This window comes from Silurus aristotelis (genome assembly GCF_946808225.1).
Source record: "Silurus aristotelis genome assembly, chromosome: 7".
NCBI lineage: Eukaryota > Metazoa > Chordata > Actinopteri > Siluriformes > Siluridae > Silurus > Silurus aristotelis.
In genome coordinates, this window is record NC_139580.1 from 23,310,353 (window position 1) to 23,333,907 (window position 23,555).

At 39.9% G+C, this 23,555-nt stretch overlaps 1 protein-coding gene across 1 annotated transcript in view; it reads right to left on the reverse strand.

The window, feature by feature from the left end:
- Nucleotides 1–10,491: 10,491 nt before the first annotated feature.
- The window catches only part of tmem117 (transmembrane protein 117), a 54,897-nt gene continuing 41,833 nt past the window's right edge, over nt 10,492–23,555 (reverse strand). The window contains exons 6-8 of the mRNA XM_083546610.1: nt 21,686–21,845; nt 16,985–17,114; nt 10,492–12,159 (exon numbers count right to left, since the gene is read on the reverse strand). Of these exons, the coding sequence (XP_083402736.1) occupies nt 11,519–12,159; nt 16,985–17,114; nt 21,686–21,845 (931 nt within the window). The 3' untranslated portion in view covers nt 10,492–11,518. The remainder of the gene's footprint in view (nt 12,160–16,984; nt 17,115–21,685; nt 21,846–23,555) is intronic.

Below are 23,555 nucleotides of genomic sequence, written 5' to 3' on the forward strand. Positions count from 1 at the left end.
TCCTGCTGTGGCTCTGTTATGCTATGTAGGACTGAGCTCCTCTACCTTCAGAGGGTCATTACAAATATATACAAATTTCTCTGACTGATTTATGCTATAATTAAACAGAATTGACTATTTCCAGAGATCTACCCCATCCACAGGGTATAAGGGTTCACAGATTGGTTTAATGACGATAAGATTGATGTAACTCATATGATATGGGTTTTGCAGTAGCAACTGTAGATCTCAAGCATCATCAAATCACCAATTGGGGAAATATCTTTTGGAGGTTTTGGTGTTTGTCTCTCCAGTACATTTTCAGAAGACACATTTAAACAGTTATGTTGGCACCTTAAAAAAACACTTTATTTTGGTTTCTTGGAAACTTTCCACCAATCAAACATTACATAACATAAAGTAACATTCTACAATGAGGAGCTTGAATATTCAGGATGATATAGAACTCCTATCACACATTTGCATGTTCAATCATCCTCATACTGATTAGTCACACCTGTTTCCAGTTACACACTCATCACAGCCACAATTTAAATGGACTCTAATTTATTTAGCACATAATAAAGTAATTTCTTCAGTTGACATTGTTCACTGCTGTTTATCAAGCATTTTTTTTTGTTTGTTTGTTTTTGACCAATGCTTGCTTTATGCTTACGGTAAATTTGCCTGGCTGATTATTTAAAATACATCATCTTAATCTGCATTTGCATCCACTATCTTTCTCATTACATAAAATTAAGGCTGTATTCCTAGCATAATAGTCATGTGATCACCTCCCATTTTGAATTCTATGGATTTACATATCAGTACCTAATAAATAAATAACCTGTTCTTTATAACGTCTTAAAGTATGTAACCCTAGTTCCCTGAGGGAACAAGACGCTGCGTCGCAACGCTTTCGGAATGCTTCCATGTTGTCCATGCTCTAAATCATGTGTGTAATCTGTCCAATGGAAGGTGCAGCGTCACCGACGGGGTGACGTCATATCCTGGAAGCTATAAAAAGCACATGGAGTGAAACCAAAGGCAGCTTCTGTAAAGGAGAAGCAAGCGCTGCAGGGATGCCAGCAGTGTCGCATAGAGACACAGTGTCTTTATGCAGAAAGGAAATGGCCACAGAGAGGGCCTGTAAGTCTCCAACTGTCTTCAGAAAGCAAATGGCCAATAAGAACACAGTCTTAACTGTGAGGTGCCTCCAAGATGCCTCGGCCAAAGGCACCCCACCCAAGCACTCTGGGTTACACCGGGGCCCTCAGCCTAGTGCCACGCATTACTCTGCCCAGTGATTTCCCCGCAACTGGGGCATGATACGCCGAAATGGTGTACGCTTAAACTTTCGGAGCCAACCCTTGGTGAACTGTCCTTGAAGGAATTCCAGCACTGAACCAACCAGGCAGTGAACTGGATCCAAATGGTGGTGCTCACACCACACATTGAACAGGCGCCATCTTGCGGCATACGACCTGCTCATGGAGAGAGCTCTAGAGTGGAGAATGATCTTTACCACCTTGGTGGAGAGACTGAAACCTCTGAGCTGTACCACCTCTAGGGCCACAGTCTCCACAACTCTAGGAGGGGGTGAACTATCGTGCCCCCTGCTTGAAAGAGGAGATCCCTCCTCAGAGGAATCTGCCTAGGAAGGGGTGCTCGAGGAGGGTTACCAGGTCTGCAAACCATGGTCTGCTCGGCCACCTTGGGGTCACCTGAAGGAGATGGACTTCATCTCAGTGAACTCTCCCCAGACCTCCCAGGAGCAACGCAACAGGAGAAAGGCGTACAGGTGTAGCATTGGCCACGCCTGAGCCATGGCATCCAGCCCTTGGCATCAAGACATGAACAGGTCTACTGAACTTTGCTGAATCTCCTAAAATCTGCTCCACCACATGATGATAGAGCTGCCATTCCCCGGGTCTCAAACCCTGCCTCAACAGAATGTTTGCTGCTTCGTTCAACTGGCCCAGGATGTAAGATGCTCTCAAGGACAGCCAGCATCTCTAGGCAATTGATGTGCCATAGTAGATGTGGCCCTTCCCATAGACCTTGGGCGAAGCGGCCACTCATGACCATAGATCTAGTATAGGACGCAACCTACTGTCCTTGTTGGCAACTATAAAGGACCCGCTGTAAAACCTGATGGAGGGACCACCACGATGGCCTCCTTCCTCAGGAGAGTGTGTACCTCTTGTTACAAGATTTCCGAATCAAACGGAATAGCCTCATTCTACAGTGCGCAGGACCCACTGAGACACGTCTGGCAGAGTTTCCCAGGTAGTCCCTTAAGGGTATCAGTCTTTCGAAACTCTGGTATGCCTGTAGCAGAAGCAACACCCTGATGTGGCTCTGGTAGCCTTAAAGGAGGTGGCGAGTGATACTGGGTGGAAACCTAGGAGGATGCTCTCTAGAGATGGCTGTGCCCTGAAGCACATTCGATGGCAGGGTTAACGGACCAGGTCCTTGAGGGAGCCGGGACGGGGCGGGCACCAAGTAATGCTGTGCAGCACTCCTCTTAATGGTCAAAACCACAGAACGTCCTATGTCAGGACTTTTTGGTTGAAGCCCCTTTTATTGAAAATGACAGTCTTCAGTATTCCTGACAGGGGGATTGCATGATGTGACGCTTCGTTTCTGTGCCTCATTATGGGAGGTGCTGGGTTGATCTTGGGGCTGCGCCTGGTGAGCAGCCCCATGAGAGCAGTGTGGGAGTTACCGATGTAATGCCGCAGCTTGTTTTTTACCCCCCCTGAAACCTCTCAACCACTGCGTTAACGGAAATTGTCGAAGAGGCCAGTGAGTGTAAGGGCGGGTCCAGCAGTACAACCCTATCTCTGTCAGACATGTCCAACAGGGTGAGCCATAGGTGTCTCTCGGTGGAGACCAGGGCGGCCATGGACCAGCCAACTGCCTATGCGGTCTCTTTGTTGGCTCTGAGAGCCAGGTTCGCCGTATGGCGGCGCCTTCCACATCCAGCTTTTGCGGCAGCATGTTACATATGCAGCACAGCCATGGTGGACCGGCTGAAGCGTAAGCCTTCCCCACGAGCGCCAACGGATTGCAAAGGCCAGCATCTCTATATCTCGTGGCATCTCTCTATAACCCTGTTCTTTCAGCCTAATGACTTATGAGTATAACGCTGCTTTGGAATTAAATGGGCAGGCTGAAAAAGTCAGGCTTACTGAATGGAAGGACTCTCTTCTCACTGGCCGGTCAAACTAGCTCGAGCTTGGCAACGGCATGAGTCACAACCTCCATGAGCTTCTCGACCTTGTTGTTACAAAGTGCGCCCCCCTCTTTAGAATAAGAGAGGTGGAGCTGCAAGCTATCATCACAGGGGAAAGAAACCATCGGAAGGCATGCTTCCGAAGCCTGTCAATGAGTGCTGGACCAAGGTGAGGTTGGAGATAAGGACAAACCCATCTCGAAACCCTCTGCAATGTTTATTCACGACCCCCAGGAACTGCTACGCCACTTTGCCTCGGAAACAGCGGGGCCAGAACCACGAGAAGTGAGGGCACCCTCCTTGCACAGTGCTCCCTTTGAAAACCCACTAAGCATGCTCTGCTCCCAAGCAAGCCACACACAAGCTGCATGTATCCCCCCCCCCCGATATAGTGGGGGCAGGGAGGAACACAAAGCCAGAAGGTGTGCTTGGCTTTCTTAGTTGCCTTCATATTTTTTTTCTTTAGACAAACGATTCAACAAATATACACACAGAGTGCTGAATAAACACACAGAAGCTGGCGCCATTTTCACTACATGTGCTTTTTATAGCTTCCTGGTCATGATGTCATCCCACCGGTGACGCCGTGCCTTTCATTGGACAGATTACACACGTGATTCAGAGCGTAGACAACGTGGAAGCGTTCCCAAAGCATTGCAACGCAGCTCGAGTTCCTGAATGTGAATTTTGCCTCACTCTTTTTTACAATGTTACTTTGGTTTTTTAAGGCTCGCTATCACATGTTTATGCACAGCTCTCTTAAGGTCCTGCAACAGCATTTCGGTATAGTTACGGCCGCGATTTTGATCGGGCCATTGCAACACCTTGATTTTGTTATTTTTCGCCCATTTTGTTATATATTTCCTGTGTGCTTGGGGTTGTTGCCCTGTTGCATGAGCCAAGCTTGTTAGTACATTAGTTGTCGGACAGATGGCCTCACATTTAACTCTAGAATACTTTGGTATACAGAGGAGTTTATGGTTGATTCAGGCTAGAAAACAAGCCCAAATCATCAACTCTCATTGTGCTTGACAGCTGGGATGATGTGTTACAATTAGAATTAGAATAAAAAACTAGCAAAGATAAACTCACTTTTTTTTTTTTTGGAAAAGTTACCAATGAATATACTGTAGGATCTGAACACAGGTATAGCCCTGTCCCAATCTCCAGACAGCTTAAATTTACAGATATGTACTCATATGTGTTTTAGATTCATCTCAGTATGTTTCCATTATAAGCAAACTTTGGAGTAACTGATGAAGAAATCAATCTTCCAGGCTATCAATGAAGCGCCTTTCTGGTGCCTTTTGCCTAAAGTGCTTTTTCCGTTCTAATGGATAGAAGGTCCATTACAAGTAAATAGAATCATAAAGCACCTTTCTATGTGCACCAAATTCCTGGAAATTGTAATATTATTATTTATTTTCTACATTTTTGTATTACAAAGAAGTAAGAAATATTTGGCAGTCATCCTTAAAGATGTCTTTAAAGAGTTTCACTACTAACTTTTAAAAGGTTAATGTAGAATTAAAATGTGGCCTTAGAGGAGAATGAACTAAGGTCACGGGGATATACTTGATCATTATGAACTTATTATCAGTGAAATGCCAGTAGGATAACACCCAGCTCAGAGTGTTTGGGATGGATTTGGCAACAGTATCTCCTGGCACGACTGGCTTCAGCAGATCTCAGTGAGCGGTGGCTTTTTGCCAGAGGCCGGAAAGTGGAGTCACAGCAGGCGTGCTGGGTTTGTCCAGCTGGCTCCTAAATGTCCAATTTTCTATTGGAGAGATGAGAGCAGTGCAACAGATGCCTCTACCTGAAGGGATCTAATACTAGTAAGTCTGCCTTTAGAGATGCCTAGTAATTAAATTCAGCCATTTGCATTTGTTTAATAACATCAATAAATTAACAGAAATTTATAGGGAAGAAAGGACCAAATTACCAAAACGGTCAACCAAAATCTGGTAAAAAATAGCCATGTTTGAAGGCTGTTGTGTCCGGTTGGAATTTGAGTCTGGCAGTGACCTAATATAAAGTCATTAACTCTACTACAAAAATAAATGTAATCAGTTGGGTTATAGAAAATAATAATCGTTTTAGTTAACTCTATACTGTACACACACACACACACACACACACACACACACACACACACACACACACTTAATTTAAAGGACCTTCGTGGTAGATATGGTGTCTACTGCACTGATTAATTAACAACACAAACAGAAAGTAATTAAAGTTCAAATCAGTCACCTACATTACTATTAGAGTATCTATAAAAGTATATGGAATAATGGCATTTATATTTTTTATGATCCACTGCAAAAGTCTTTTTTTATTAACAACCATGTTTGCATATCAAATGCTCCCCTTCAGTGACTTGAGCTGCATCAACAATGCTTTGGGAATGCTTTCCGAGTCCACGCTCTGAACTACGTGTGTAATCAGTCCAATGGAAACGTGTGACGTCACTGACAGGGTGATGTCATGACCAGGAAGCTATAAAAAGCACTGTCTTTTTGTCTGCGTGTGTTTGTTTTTGCCGGTAAATATTCGGGAATTCAGGAAAATGGAAAGTAAAGCAAAAGATAAGCTGTCTTTCAGGCTGTGTGTTCCACCCTGCACCTGTTGTATTAGCCTATGAGCATGCTTGGTCAGCTTTCGGGGGAGCTGGCTGCTCGCATTGCTCCCGCATGTCCATGCGGATGGCAATTAAGGTCCTGGGGTTCGCAGATGGACCTGGCAGGGGGTTTGGAAATGGGACTGTCCCTTTCTCCTTCCTCACCTGCCGGGTCCAGCACCCTTTCTCATGGTTCGGAAGCATGCCGTTCGGAAGTGATTTGTGCCGGCTGATCAGCAGGAGCAGCACTCATCCAGCAAGCTAGACGAGTGCTTTCTGCAGCCTGCATTGCTGCCTCTGCACTGGGGTCTAAGCTTCTTTTCACAGGGCACAGCCCCATCCCCAGCCCAGTACATCCAGCCATCGTGATGTGCAGAGACAGAGTGTCTCTACTCACACTTCCCCTGCCAGGGATCTGAGAACCGTCATCAGGAAAATCTGGGGACTCCACCGGAGGGGGCGACGTACACCTCAGTATATTGCCATTACCAGCGAGTGCCACAATCAGTTTCCACCCAGCACCATAGCAAAGTTAGGGGGCTCGCTGCCTCTCAGGAGGCCCCTAGAACTGCACCAGACCTCTAGGCACACCAGATTCAGTCTTGAGAGAATGATTCCCTTAAGAGAATTTCTAGCAGCCTGGAAATGCCTGCCAGATGTGTCTTAATGGGTCCTGCGCACTGTAGACAGAGGCTACACAATTCAGTTTGGGTCTCGCCTGCCCCGATGTTAATGGTGGGACCCAAGCAGGCTCTAGTGATGGAACTAAAAGTAAATACTCTCCTGAGGAAGGAGGCCATCAAGGTGGTCCATCAATTAGACAGAGAGTCCGGGTTTTATAGCCAGTACTTTATAGTTCTCATAAAGAATGGGGGTTTGCGTCCCATTTTAGATCTGCGTCAGCTGAACCATTCACAAATGAGGCTCAGGTTCAAGATGTTTAATCAGGTTATGTCTCGAATCAGGTGCGAGGACTGGATTGTCACCATAGATCTGAAGGATGGATACTTTCAAAAGGCCTTTTTCTCTCAAATATTATTCACAAATCTGTCTAAATCTGTGTTAGTGAGCACTTCTCCTTTGGTGAAATAATCCATCCACCTCACACGTGTGGTGTATCAAGATGCTGATTAGAGAGCATGATTATTGCACAGGTGTGCCTTAGGCTGGCCACATTAAAAAAGCCACTATAAAATTTGCAGTTTCATCACACATCACAATGCCACTGATGTTTTGAGGGAGTGTGCAATTGGCATGCTGACTGAATGTTTATTTCTCTACCATAAGTCGTCTCCAAAGGTGTTTCAGAGAAGTACATACAACCGGCCTCACAACCGCAGACCATGTATAATCACACCAGCCCAGTACCTTCACATCCAGTATCTTCACCACTAAGATTGTCTGAGACCAGCCACCCGGACAGCTGCTGCAACAATTGGTTTGCATAACCAAAGAACCTCAGACTGTCAGAAACTGTCTCAGGGAAGCTCATCTGCATGCTCGTCCTCCTCATCGGGGTCTTGACCTGACTGCAGTTCTTTGTCGTAACCGACTTGAGTGGGCTCACATTCAGTGCCATCTGGCACTTTGCAGAGGTGTTCTCTTCACGGATGAATCCCGGTTTTCACCGTACAGGGCAAAATGCTGTAGTTTTCTGACCCCCCCTGGACCCCCAATACAGAAAAACTGCACATTTTAGAGTGGCCTTTTATTGTGGCCAGCCTAAGGCACGCCTGTGCAATAATCATGCTGTCTAATCAGCATCTTGATATGCCACACGTGAGGTGGATGGATTATCTCGGCAAAGGAGAAGTGCTCACTAACACAGATTTAGACAGATTTGTGAACAATATTTGTGAGAAATAGATCTTTAAGATCAGCTCATGAAAAATGAGGGCAAAAACAAGTGTTGTGTTTATAATTTTGTGTAGTATAGATACACAAAAGTGTTGTGTTTATAATTTTGTTCAGTATATATACACCAAAGTGTTACATTTATATTTTTGTTCAGTATATATACACAAAGGTGTTGCGTCTATAATTTTGTTCAGTTTAGCTGTATAGTATATATACTAACAGTTTAGACTGACTGCACACGTGGTTCACACGTGGTTTAGAGCGTGGACATGTGGAAGCGTTCCCAAAGTGCTGTTGACGCAGCATCTCATTCCTTTGGTGAACAAGGTTTACAAATGTAACCTGGACACGTTTTCAGTTGTTCTTACAGTCATTATGAAGTTTCTTTTTATGGTCTTTATACATGTGGATTTCCTCTAATATATTCGAAAAATATATCTGTAGGTGGACTGGCTATGTGAAATTGCCCTGTGCCTTAAATGGGTGGTGGGGGGTGGGGGGTTGAAAGAAGTGTAAAAAGTAGCTGAAAATCATACCTAAAATTATAAATAACTTACTGCAAAGCTAACTCCATTACAAGTTAAAAGTCACCAATTCCAATATGCTTTAAATAAAAGTCTTAGAGTATCTGATTTGAGCTGTGCTTAAGTATTTGGCTCATATTGAATGTAGATGCACAACAATCAACACAACAGCCATTTCAACATCGTCTCTTTTGCAGAATAAATAGATAGGGACCGGAAAAGTGTTCTTAAGTCAATTATTCATAAGTCGACAAGAGTGAGTCTCTTCTTCTTCTCCCTTTGTATGCGATGGATATTGAACGTTTTCTTGAATATATTCGATTTTCTTAGTTTTTTTTTTTTTCTTGCATTTTTTGGGTGGCCGTGGTTCGTATTTCCGGAAAGTCGGGTGTTCGTAGGTTGGGGTCTGACTGTATATTAAATCACAAATGTAGTTAAGTAAAGAGTAAAAGATGCTTATATCTTTGGTACTCAGAAAACTAAAACTTTTAGAAAAATTTCTTAAGTACAGTAACAAAGCACATTTACTCAACAACTTTACACCACTGAGTGAAAGTGTGGTATTTGATTCCCTGTGCTGACCATGTTCTTGCCTCACAATCAGGGTTTCCACGAAAGGGGTCTGGATCTGGATTGGCAGAGATCCTGAACAGGATAAAACGATTACTAAAAAATTCATGATGAATTACTTTTTTTCTTATCCATTACCACAGTGAGTTATTTTTGCACTAAAAGTAATTAGAAACTGTTACACTGTTCAGTGTCAGCATAATTAAATTTTTAGATTGTCTAAATGTGGAAGATAGCTATTACATTTGAAGAAAGTTTCTCATTTTTCTAGTTCTTTATATGAAGAGGACCTTTTGATTTTGTCTGGACTTTTCCAGCCGTCAAAGGAAATGGAGAGGGAGAGGGAGAGGGAGAGGGAGAGAGAGAGAGAGAGAGAGAGAGAGAGAGAGAGATGGAGAAAGAAAGAAAGAAAGAAAGAAAGAAAGAAAGAAAGAAAGAAAGAAAGAAAGAAAGAAAGAAAGAAAGAAAGAAAGAAAGAAAGAAAGAAAGAAAGAAAGAAAGAAAGAATAAAAGTCTCTTTTGTATTTTACTTTTGAGCAAGTCAGAAACTCTACCCTGGGATTTGTCCAACAGTCCACTCTTGCTGTGTGAGTGTCAAAGGCAATCTCAGAGCTTAAATGCACACACACACACACACACACACACACACACACACACACACACACACACACACACACACACTCCAGCAGCTGACAAAAAATATCCTTACCACAATCTCACAGGAGCAATCATGATGGAAGTCTGACAGATTCAGAGAGCCCTCAGAGTTCAAGCTCTGCCGAGGCTTGATGGCAGACTTCTCAACTGATACTCTGATCTAGTAGATGCGGGAGAGAGGGATGACATGACAACTGATCTGGTAAAGATTTAGACGATGGCCAGACAGAGAACAACTCAATTTGGTCTTAGACGCAGCTGCTGCCTCTGGTTCAGAGCATACACTTCCAAGTACAGTGGAATATTTTCAAAAAATGTCCATTATACCATTTTTCTTTCATTTTGTTCTTACAAAGAGTCTTAATATAAGGAAAAAATTTGATAGTTGTCTAATTATAATGTTATTTATTCTTTTTGTGTATATATATTTATACAGCACAATCTTGTTCATGTGCTTCCTCTGTCTCCTCATAATGCTGCATTTTTCTGTTTTTTACATTCACTCGTATTTTAGCCTCAAAAATATCCTCAGAATATACTATACAAAAGTAACTCTCCTTCATTAACGGGATACTGATAACAAATACATGGAAAATTGTGTTGAAAAACAACACATTTCTGGTCACTAATAAATAAAGAGTTGTGTATTTGAAAATCTTATGGTAGGGACAAGTAATGAACGCTTTTGCCGCCTTTGTTCGCTGGCCTTAATTGGAGCTGATGGTCATTTACTACATTTTCCTCTAAACGACTTGGTTTGCCTTGGCTGCACAAAGTTATTTTCCCTCCCTAATGAACTAATTGGGGCAGCAGCTGGAAGAGGTCGGCCCTGAAGAGTTGCTTGGCAACAGGGTCACTATGGACCGAGCCTATTTGAAATGGAAACAGTTGGTCGTCTGGAAGCGTTTCAAGACCAGCAGCATCATTTTCACCAATACACCAAACAAAAACAACAACAACAACAGACCTTATCAAGGAAGCATCACTGATCAGATGCTGCAAAATGTCATTTATCTATACCATTACTTAAGACATATAAATGAGATTTAATCTTGTTCATATTTTATTAGAAAAGAAAATAATTGAACAGCATCATTGGTAAATGATCACAAAACAAAAGCAAGCATACAAAAAAAAGATTGTGGTCATGCCAAACTCCAACACATGACTGACGGAGATCATATACAATACACCAATCTCAGTTTGTATTTGTTGTGCCACTCGAGTTGTGCCACTCAAATGGCAGTCTTGAAAAGTCTTGATCACAAAAACATAATGTAAATAAACTAAAACCATATAAGGGGAACAAGGTGAATTCAGTACCAGCCAAATGACAGTCAAAATCCATGTGAAAATTCAACGCATTATTGAGTGACCAATGACTACAATTTCTTCAGCTTTCTATTGTAGCTAATTCATTTTGCTGTGATTTTCATCTAAATACAATTTTTACATTTATTGCGAATGATCGAATGAATAATACAAGACACATAGTGAACACATCATATTGCATAAATATATAATGTAACGTGACATCTCACAAGACCTTTAAATTCTACCGTCCGATAATGGACATGTCTACTAAAGGCACCGTTTTTTTTCTGCCGAAAATATTCCTCATGCTTCCTCATTGCCATCTTGCTGTGCACTCGGTGTATTAACCAGTTTCCATGTAGGCACTGCCAAAGTAGAACAATAAAAATATAAAAAAAAAAAAAAATGTTGAGCACCGTTTGGACCGTATGCAATACTCTAATGAAAAGAAAGTTGGGCTATTAGAAGTTCCAAAATGTCAGTGCCAGTAGTGGTGTCTTGAAAAGCTTATTATTAAAATGTAGAAAACACACTGTGCTAAACACATATCTGCTATTAGAAGTTTGACAGTGGATCTCTGAAGATTTTTAACAACCAGCATACAGTGTCTCTTTGCAGGACCTGTGTTAGTGGCATGTGTTCAGTTATTGGCTTGGCCATCATTAACAATCCCAACAAGGCAAGGATGGAGTTGCAGGAGCTCAGCAGAAACGTAACTCAACTCTCTAGAGTTTATATTAGCTTTGCTTAAGGTTATGGAGTCAGTTTGTTAACATCGGCAGCTTCGGCACATGCTGCTTTATCTACAGAACCGCTAGGTTGCGTCTCTTGGGTCTCATTAGAACACGGGGATATGGAGTTAGTCAAGGACCCGAAATGGTGAGTGTCCACTAGCATCAACATTGGAGTACCACTTCTTTTCAGGGCCTCACTCACTGATACATGCACCTCCTCAGGTGTGACGCCCAGATCTGAGGGTGATTTGCGTTTGATGCGCTCATACGCCTTGTCCTGGCTCTCCAGGAATGTCTCGCTGTCCTGGAAACGGCCGAACAGCCAGATAAAGAAACCGAAGAGGACAAAGGCAGCTAAGCTGGGAATGAACGCCAAGCATTTGACATCCAGGCTGACACCAGTGTAGCGGCTGTGGAGAAACATGTCTCTGTAGATGTAGGTAAGGTTGGTGTCAGGGTCTACGTTAGTTGACCGCCATTCCCATGTTAGCGTGCTGCGGTTGAAGTGGCTAAGAGTGGCTGGCTCCTCTACAGTGTAGATCTTCTCTCCTGGTCCAACATACTGGCCATATTCATAGGGCTTATAGAAGATCTGGTTCTTCCACATGTTTAGGTCAAGAATGAGGACCAGGAAGATGATGCCATAGTTAAACCATTTACCTGAAATAACAAAGAGAGATACAGTATCTTTACAGCTGTATTATGAAAACACCTGAATAAATGCACATTCATGCAATTATCTAATCATTAGATCATGTGTCATGTGTCAATGCAATGCAGAAAATCATGCAGACAGAAGTCAAATCATATAAAAAAATCATATATTCTTTCAGAAATCCAACAGCAGGAGACATCTCCCAGTCAACATCAATGGAACTGAGGTAGAGCGAGTCTTCAGCTTTAAGTTCCTGGGAGTTCACATCTCTAAGGATCTGTCCTGGCACCAGAACACTTCAGCTCTAGTTAAGAAAGCACAGCAATGCCTGTACTTTTTGAGAAGTCTCAAGAAAGCTCATCTGCCCCCAGGTATTTTAACGAGTTTCTCCCGCTGCATCATCGACCTGACCAACTCCATCACTGTATGGTACGGAAGCTCCACTGTCTGTGAATGTAAAGCCCTGCAAAGGGTGGTCAAAACCGCCCAATGCATCACTGGCACCCAACTACCTGCCATTGAACACCTTGACCACAGCAGATATCTGCACAGAGTTTACAACATTATACAGCATTATACTCACATACATACGTACCAGAACCAGCAGGTTCAGGGACAGCTTTTTTCCACCATCACACTACTGAACTAATATATAGTAAACTTGTTTATTCAGCTTGCACATTTCTTAAATGCCATAATCTTATAACCTTTAACTTCTGCACATTTTCTTTTCAATGCCATAGCCTTAGAACTATTTATCTGTACTTCTTAATGATGTCCACATGTCCCTGCCCTGCTATAGCCTTTATATTTATTCACTGTACATATGCTTACATATAGATCACATGCTGTAAATATGCTACATATTTATCTGCACACTTGCTACTTTTTGCACTTTTGGTAGATGCCAAACTGCATTTCGTTGCTGTGTACCTGTACAATGCAATGACAATAAAGTTCTATCTATCTATCTATCTATCTATCTATCTATCTATCTATCTATCTATCTATCTATCTATCTATCTATATATCTATCTATCTATCTATCTATCTATCTATCTATCTATCTATCTATCTATCTATCTATCTATCTATCTATCTATCTATTTCAAATCATATTCACATCAAACATTGACTGAGTGAGGAAAGATTGTTGGTGCCAGACATGCTGATTCTCACATACAGCAGTCTATAGAGTTACACAGAATGGTGTGAAAAACAAAAGAAATAGCCAATGAGTGGCAGTTCTACAGGTGGAAACCTATTGTTCTTGAGAGAGGTCAGGGGAGAATCGGCAAACTGCTTCAAGCTGACAGAAGTAACTCAAATAACCACTGTTTCCATCAGTGGTATACAAACAAGCATCTCCAAATCCAGAATAGTTTGACCTTTCAGCTGGATTTCAACAAATGATAAAGACCACATCAGGTTCCACTCCAAGCTACCAGACTTGTTAAGGCACACATGCCCATCCAACTTTCACATAAGTCTCTTATGCTCAGTTTTTCTTTACAATCAGATTTGTGCATTTGCACACAGCACCTTGTATTGTCACTGTCACTGTTTTTGGTTTGTTATTGTAAAACCTTATTACATTCCATATAATTTGTACTTTCCTTTTTGCACATCTAAATATATTTGCACTATTTTTAATTACACTATCTTTATCCAATATATTTTCTCCTATTTTCTCTTATTTTATATTTATAGACCCCTTTATCTAATGCACAATTTCTGAGCAACCGAACAGGTTTCCATTTCACTGCAAATTGTATTCTGTATATAACTATCTTTGTGAGAAATAAAAAATCTTGCATCTTGAATCTTAATTCAGCCAAGATCAGGAATATGAGTATAGAGTGAATACAGGCTCACCTGGTCCGCATTGATTGGCAGATTGGATAACTGCATGAATGACTATACAGGTGTTCTAAATACAACATATACTTTTCAATAAACCACTAACGGTGCAGTTATATTTCTTGAGAAGAGTAATAAGTAGAATTTTATATTTAGTTATGCTTAAGTAATTATTATTATTATTATTTTAATGAAAGATAAATGCAGTGCAGCCCATTAAGGTTTAAAGTTAACATTAAACTGCTAATTGTTGAGTATGCAGTTCATTAAGCAATGCCTGAGGGAACTTAAGACCATTCCCCCAACAACCATAAAAATAAACAGTGAAAGACAAAGGAAATGCAATAGAGCACTTCGCTAGCACAATATATGATATAAGCACTCTTAGATTTTACTGAGATAAATGTATGTGATGCAGGAAATGTAAGAATGGTCGATTGATTACTTTCCAATTATAGATTCACAATTATTAATAGTTTCACAGTTCCAATTAAGAGTGTCATTAGTCCAAAGTATTAGAAATCAAATAAACCTGATGACAGTCATAACTCAGCCTAATCCTATTTCTGGTTTGGTAAAAATGTATTTATAAGAAAAGCACACACAAGACAAATATGTTCTGTATAAAACCCATGGATACAAAAAGGTAGAATGGAAAATAGGACAGCGACAAGAAAAGAAGGCAGAATAGTAAATACACTGTACATTGGGGGAGAGAGTGTATTCTCTCTCTGTATTCATATTATAGGATGGACTACCGTGAGAAGTGGTAATATGTACAGTGAAGATAAATGAGGTAATTATAGTTACACTACTATGCCAACACTGGGGAAGGTCAGTAGAGCACATAGAGCTATGCAGTTATGCTTAGACAGTGTGTCTACCATTAGCGAGTGAGAGGTCTATCTTTGGTGTCTATTGACTTGCTTGTCCTTAGATCTCACAAGCTTTGTCTTATGCTTTATGTTTGCACGGATTCGAGTCAGTTTTTCACATGCCCTAGTCTTGTCACAGGAAAGGCATACCAAGATAAATATCAGTCAAAGTTACTGGTGAAAACTCATCAATGAAGTCAATCTTTGGCAGCACAGAAAGTACGGCTGAAAATTCCAGAGACGGATATGAGCAGCTTCTATGATTCCAGTAATAGAACAATTCTTTCTTCAGTTTTACTATGTTTCTCTACTTTAGCTTGAAATGTTATACAATTATTCACGATCTGATCCACTCCTTTAAAAGAATCACAGGCTTTCTGATTGTTCAGAAGTAGCAGAACCCTCACACCTGGAATTCGACACTAGTTAAATAACTTTTTTGGTTTGTTTAGGTTGCTTTTTTTTTGCCTCTTTCACTACCTCCTATTGCCACACTAGACAAGACTGCAGACATTCAAGTTCTTGAGGAGCACTATTTATTAATGGGAAGCCAACACTCACTGAATTGGCAAAAAGGTCTAATAAAGGGTGTACTTCCTATGACAGCTGAGGAAGCAACCTAGTACAGGAGTCATTGACCCAGTTATACGCAGCCACCATTGAGAGTGTGCTCACCACCTTAATAACAGTCTGGCTTGGCTCTGCAACCAGTAATGAGCTGTAGAGACTGCATTGTATTTTCAGGTCAGCTGAAAAGCTCATAGGAAGCAACCTGCCCTCCCACAAGGACCTGTTCTTCTCCAGAGCCGGGAAGTAAGCAGAAAAAAAAAAATCATTATTGACTCCCTGCAGCAGGCCTCCACATATTTGAACTCCTTTCCTCCAGCAGGTGCTTTAGATCGAAGAGCATCAAAAACACCACACACTAGAAAGACTTCTCTTCACATGCAATCAGATTACAAACAATCAGCTCCATCAAAATGAACACAATGTATAGACGGAACAGCGGTTTCAGTGTAAAGGTTTTATTTATTTAATATTAATAAAGAATCTACATATCAAATATTCCACTTCAAAAATGGCTCTGAAAACTGAAATTTGTTTTATAAATGGCCCAAAAAAAATCTAGGTTTTATTTAAAACTAACAATAAAAACATGAACACTCTCAAATGACAAAAGGTTATGTAGCTTTTCCCCAAACTTGTACCACATATTCAGAGGAGAATAGGATGTATGTATTCGGATGCAGTTGCATTACATTTTCTTTTTTAACTAGGTTTGGGTCTCCTAGTTCAATGTTCCTAGTTCTCCTAGTTCAATGCCCCAGTGCTATGGTTTACATGATTTGGAGTGGAAAATTTGATTCGACATGCTAGAAAGTTCTAAACATGATTTGGGATAACATGACAAAACAAATGTTATATAAATACTGTGCTCTCTGCAATAACATGTCTAATAGAAGAAGAAATGCCAGCACATATGCATTGTTCATGCAGTAACCATACAAATAGCACAATAAATGTATAACACTGGATGTTCTGAGTGTTCTGAAAAAGCTTTCACTTCAAGATTTTAGGAATAATGAGGAACAGTATCTTTTTTGGAGTTTTTATGTTTTGTTATCATACATTGTGGTAAACTGTTTTTGGTCCTTCTGTTAAAAAATTTAAAGTGCTTTTACTATTACAGTCTATAAAAGACATGAAGTTTACCCACTGATCACGTTGAAAGCTGTGCTATGAACAAAAGAGTGAAACTCCTAGGGGATGTCGGTCTGGGACAACTTGGCAACTTGATTTTGCTGATGGCTAGAACATTAAAAGAATCCACCCAGCTAAGGGACAACAACCTTGGTAGCCATTGCTGAAGGGCTGCAGTAATGTTTGCTTCTGAACATTTTAAATAACGCCGTCAAATATGTAATTACAACCTAAAAATTTCTTAGCCTGTCCTAAGGGAAGAAACTGATTTATTATATGTGCTAAAATGATGCCTGAGAACATAATGACCGAATAATTGTACTGCTTTAATTATATTTTAATGGTCCCTTATGTTGGAGGTGAATACATAAATGGGTACAGGATACAAGCATACCTGTTATGTGTATATGATATTCGTCCTTGAAGATCCGCTTGCAGACTGGGAGTTTGAATTTCAGCTGTGTTGTAGAGAGGCCGGGTAGGTTCATATCCAAATCCCCCATGAAATGGGGAAACTCCCAGTCCTGAAGAAAGAAAAACCCATATATATTTATACTAGCCGAAAATGATGAAGCTCATAAGTTACGGCGAACAAGCTGTGAAAACCTAATTACAAAGCGGTGCGCAATAAACTCTTTACCAAAGAGGAAAAAAGTTATTAAAAGATATTTTTAGATGAAACAATTTTTCACACAGAAGTCCTTGTTTGACTTTTGCAGTTCGGAAACCCTTACATATTGATGAATTCTTTTGACATTTATTCACAATCTGACAGAAAGCACAGATTCTGCTGAAGGTTTCTGCAGGGCGCCACCGTGACTAGTGACATTAAACATCAGATGAGCAGATGTCAGATTTGCCTATTATCTGCCGGTGGTTCCACTGATAGAGGAGAGCGTAAACCCAATCAAACCTCACACAGCATGTGGATGATGTAAGATCTCAATAGCTGCTGATGACATATAACTAGAGCTTTCATATATCAACATGAATTACGACATGTGATCGTCTTTTGGGTAGAAAAGAAAAATGAATAGGAATTAAAAAAAAAAAAAAAAAAAAAAAATATATATATATATATATATATATATATATATATATATATATATATATATATATATATATATATATATATATATATAGATGTTAGATGACAAAGCAAAATCCTTTAAACAAATACCTAAAAAAAAATGTATGAAGATTACACAACGGGATATGTTGCATGTGTAGCACACAGCAACGTGTTTTATAGTGCTACCAAGGCAATTTGCTGAAGAAACTATTAATATGAAGAAATTCTTAAAGAAAATTAGACAATGTATTTTATCTGTTTAAAGTTACAATATATAATTTCATGGAATGTATATGCAAACAGATAATTCCTGTTATAACTTACATTATAGCAGCTATAAATCATTCACACACGGGCTTTTTTTTGGCCTCTTTTTTAAAAGTAATAAATCAAAAATATCGGGTCACAAAGCAGCAACTCCGATCACCAACAGTCAACCTGGTCTGCATACTGAACATGTTTATAACCAGTGTTGGGCAACGTTACTTTTAAAAGTAACCCATTACAATATTGAGTTACTCCCCAAAAAAGTAACTAATTACGTTACTTAGTTACTTTTTATGGAAAGTAACGCGTTATATTACTTTTGCGTTACTTGTATCTCTTTCACGCCTTACAGATGTAACAGGTGTAATATAGATAATTGCCATTAAGAAATAAGTTATATAAGGGCAAAAGACATGTGTGGGCTGCACACCGGTGATGTGGAGCGAGAACATACCTTTCGCTGTCAACTCATAAAACTTTGTGCAATTCGGTAAATATGACCTCGTCCTCTTCTACATCATTCTCTGCTTCATCATCAGCTTGAAACATTCTGAATGCTTTTACAAAGTTCACGCTATTATCAGTGACCGTGGCAGTTTATCTTCCCACAAAGAGCAAATGAGCTGTGAATTTACTCTCTTTCTCCGCTGTGATGGCGTCGTACATGTGTCTCCCACGGAGAACTTTTATTCTGAGCAGTCAATAGATCTGCAGTGGTGGAAAGTCGGCAAAAGTTTTCTATATTTCTTTCTCCATTTCCATATATTCAACATTACACACACACACACACACACACACACACACACACACACACACACACACACACACACACACACACACACACACACACACACACACACATCTGTAGTGCTGTGCTTTGCATGCAGATGTTTTTTTTTTTTTTAAGTGGTATTTTTAGCAGTTGACAAGAGCTTTTCACCAACACATAATCTACACTTAACCATTATTCCTTTCTCCTTTTCCTCGACTATTTCAAAATAATAAGAATACTCTCATCACAGTAATGTAATGCTCTGGTTTGCCATCTCCGCTTCTGACCAGCTTCTGTTCCCGTGGCTCGCACGTATGAGTGCGCGATTCTACGTGACTACGTTCATTTTGATTCATTTATTTTTTTTATGCAAAATAATTTAACTGAAAAGTAACTCACGTTACTTTTTAAAAAAGGTAACTCAGATATTAATGTGTAAATGTATAAAGTAACGCGCTACTTTACTCGTTACTCCAGAAAAGTAATATTATTACATAACGCACATTACTTGTAACGCGTTACCCCCAACACTGTTTATAACTAAATATAACTAAATACAACTTCCAAACATTGGAGCATCACAACCAACCCTTTTAATAACTGAACAAAAGTGTCTTCAATTACTCACGCCAGTTCTCCATAGTATATCAAAAGACATTCATTTAGTAACTCCTTGCAAGGTATAGGGTCAGTTAATCTTAGTCTATCAGTTTGCCAAGCTATTTTGTGGTGCTTGCCTATGTTATTATTGATCCGTTCTGATTCTTGTTTTAAGCCATGATTATACTGCTTGCTGGCCACCTCTCTGTTTTTAACCATTACTTTGGATCATGCTTAGAATTTTTTACTTTACAAAACTGCCAATCAGCATTTGTCAAGTTGCAAAAACAAACAAACAAACAAATTAATAATACAATAGTCTGTCAAAATGTCAAAATCCTCTGTCCTGAGACTGGTACACTGTGCTAACACTAGTGACTCTTTCCAGATAAATGCCTTCTTCTCCATATAAACAAATAAAAAAAAATTCAAATCAGTTTATGTGGAGCATCTGCTTTGCAACCATCTAATAAAATACAATAATTTGACAAAAGAACTGGGACATCCAGGTCTGTTTCTAGCCTTTTTGGCCCACTAGGCGAGATTTCTATTGTCAACCCCCCTTGCCTCGATTGGCTCCACCCCCACACCATGCAAATCATTTGCAACCTTCCATAAAAAAAGATTAAACACATTTAATAATTATTGTAAAATTTCTGAATTTGAGTATGCAAATGTATGATGTATATTAAACTGATAAAACAAGTAAATAATATAACTGAATAAGGTGTGGCAGCGGCAGGGCAGGGGGGCGGTCACTGGTGCCCCGCCAGCTGGTTGCACCCTACAGTAGGCCACTTATTAGTTTGCCTATGCGTTGAAATAATGCTGGGGACATCTGACATCATTGCTAGTTGTTCCCCAAATGTATGTTTTATACAATTGTGTGCCTTCAATTTCGAGGTATCGGAAGTCTTTGAATGTGAAGCATTACATTTTCAGCATGACAATGCTTTTGTACATAATGTGAGCTCCATTAAGCTGCTTTAAAGAGGACAGAGTGGAAGATCTTGAGTTGTCTACTGTAGCGCTCTGACCTCAACCCTACTGAACACCTCAGGAATGAATTTAAAGACATTTCCTGGCATTTACTAAAACCTGTGTGGCTGGATGAGCACAAATCTCCACAAGCACATTCCAAAATCTATTGGAACATATTCCCAAAAGGGTGGCGGTTATTAAAATCACAAACTGGGAGCAAATAAAGCAAATCTTATGGTCAGGTGTCATAGAAAATTAATTAACATCTTCTACCCAATCAGATTTAAGGATTAAACAATGATGTAGTATAGGACAAAAATAATATTTTCAATTGCATGATAATTACAGTTTCTTCTGTTCTTCTCAATCTGCACTAGCTTCATTAAAATTGAGAAATGGACCTATATTGCTGTATAAATCAAATAAAATGTCTTGTAAACCTGCTAAGAACCAGGGACAAAGGAGTTCCGCGTGATCAGGGTCAACAAACAGGGAAAGTCAATTAGCCTTTGAATAAAATATCAGAGGCGTCACACAGAGCACAGAGATTAACCATCACACATGGTGACCACAGACAAAGGTAAAGCGAGACATCCCAATACCAGAAACCTCACTGTTTATTGACTGCAGTTGTGAGGGAAAGAATGGATCGAGGAGATGTATATTCCAGATGTAACAGTCTAATTGAAAATCGTAAATAAGGCCAATAAACATGTTCACAGGGTACACCGTGCAAAATGAAAAAAAAAACCATCGTGGATGTGTCTCTCAGAAAGAGAAGAGCACATTGAGCAGAATTCAAGGTCCTGTGTGGGTGGGCTTTACTTTACTGTAAATCAAAAGAGAGGTAGCTCTGTGAGGGATGCAATAACTCAAGGCTAATGGGTACAGTGCAGTCTCAAAGTAATTGGCCAGTGTCGTGATTTCTGTGGATTTGCATGCTGTTTTCTCTCGACATAAAGTCCAATGATATAAAAGGTTTAGTAATGCAGACCCTGAGAAATGAGACCACATCAGATACAAAAGTGTGTTTTGTAAGTGGTAAGGAAGAACTTTTGAAAAACGCTATTAGAGATGGAGAGATGTGTTAAAAAGCCTGCAGTTTATTCACGGAAGTGATCTCCAAAACAGAAATGCAATGGCATTGCAGTTTAAGAAGTAAATAAAAAAAGTTGACGATAAACTGTATTGAGGAGTGAAGAGAATCTAAACAGCTTAGATTCAGCCAAGTGCTCTTGAAGACTTAAAGTTGCCCTGAAGCATAAGGTGCACAATGCTCAAAAAGTCAATTGGCTAAAACAGCATAAAGTGGACAGAGGGAAAGGGAAAGGAGTGTAGAAGCCAAGGAGAAGGCTAGAGAAAGTAAAGCAGATAGACATAAAAGTTCACTGGTCATTGGTCACCTGCATGATGATGAGGAGGTCGAAGACAAGAATAAAGGAGGCAAGGAACGCTCGAGACACTTCATCACTAGGTAAGAATCCTCGATTCAAATTATCCCAACTAATCCAGTCTGTGCTAATAACCAATACCACCACAGAGGTCAGGGAAATCAACACTGTCCTGAGAGAGAGAGAGAGAGAGAGAGAGAGAGAGAGAGAGAGAGAGAGAGAGAGAGAGAGAGACAATAAGAGCAAAGGAAAGCAAATTTTATAAGTTTCCTGATGACGTGTTGAAATCTTAAATGTATGTTCTACGTTACTATGCAGTTATTCATGTGGAAAAAAAGAACTGATATAATCTGTGATCTCTTACTTCCTGCTGTTCATTAGAAATAAAAGGGCCTGAATTAATTTCGCATGCAACAGTTAGAGAAAATCAAAAGCAAAGCGCAGCAGGAATGAAAGCTTAATGAAATCTCATTATCAAAAGCACAAACGTTCTACTACTTACCCTTGCATGCGATTTGCAATTTTCAGTTAAGCATTAAGTACACTATCAACGCTGATTTCGAAACCAATTCTGATCAACAGTTACATAAAACGAAATGCATGCAGAGCTCAGTTTAGCTAAGAAGAGGATACAGAGAAGGTCCTGCTAAACAAATGTATGGAGGTAAAGAGAAAAATAAAAGTTAAATATTACTTGTTTGTAATTAGGTGTTGTTCCTTCATCAAGTATGGTCAGATATTCTATAATGCTGAGCAATCAAACGGCTTTTGGATACAATTCAGTCATGTGAACCGGCTGTGACTTTAAAGTGAGATCTTAATAATATTCAAAGCGAAAACTCAAGGCTTTACCTATTTCACCTTAAACTTAATCGTCCCCTATACTGCACTGTACTTTCCTGCTCTAACACCGATCACTTTACGAGCTGTAAAACCTATAATGTCCTGTGTAATGACACATGCTGGTAATTATGCAGCACTCTAACAAGCTCGAAAAAACTGAATTAGCACAAGTTATCCTCTTACTTCAAATACAGCTAAGCAGCTAAGTAGCCAGCTACATACAGGCGAATAAATAATTTGACCACCATGATGCATCATGCTGCTCCTTTATTTCTAAAATACTATAACTCCAAAGTTGTAGCTATGTGATTATTTTCATAAATATCTTTATGTCCATGTGTCTGTGTAAAAATCACCTAAAACTATTATACAGTATATAATAATATTCAGTGTTCAATATTCACTATATGAACAAAGGTTTGTGGACACCTTACTCGAATGTGTTTTTTGAACATCTATTTCCACATTTAGTCCCCTTTTGCTGTTATAATAACCTCCATTCGTCTAGGAAGTTGTTCCACTAGATTTTGGAGTTCAGCCGCAAGGGCCTTAGTAAAGTCAGGTAATGATTTAGGATTGAGGAGACCTGGGGTGCAGTCAGTGTTTTAATTAATCCCAAATGGTCAAAGTGAATCAAGATCTTGCACTCCAACTCATGTAAACCATATCTTCATGGAACTTGCATTGTGTACAGATGCAACTGGAACAGGTTTAGGTCTCCTAGAGTAGTTCGATGATCAAAACACCCTATACATCCTATCTGAGCCTCCAGCTTTGTGCTACCACTTTGGCAAGTCAGGTGACCCATTTCTCTCCTCCATATAACGTATATTTTTAATTTAGCATCAATAAAAAAATTTTTGTTAACAGTAAGCTTTCATTGCTAAACAGCATAATGGACAAATATTTGGGAACTTAATGAATAAATCTCTACAGCCAATTCAGTCAACTGAACACTACTCATAAAGACTGCACTGTACACTTCCATGTCTCCATACTTTACACTTACATTGTTTTCCATGATGCCTCTTACTCATAC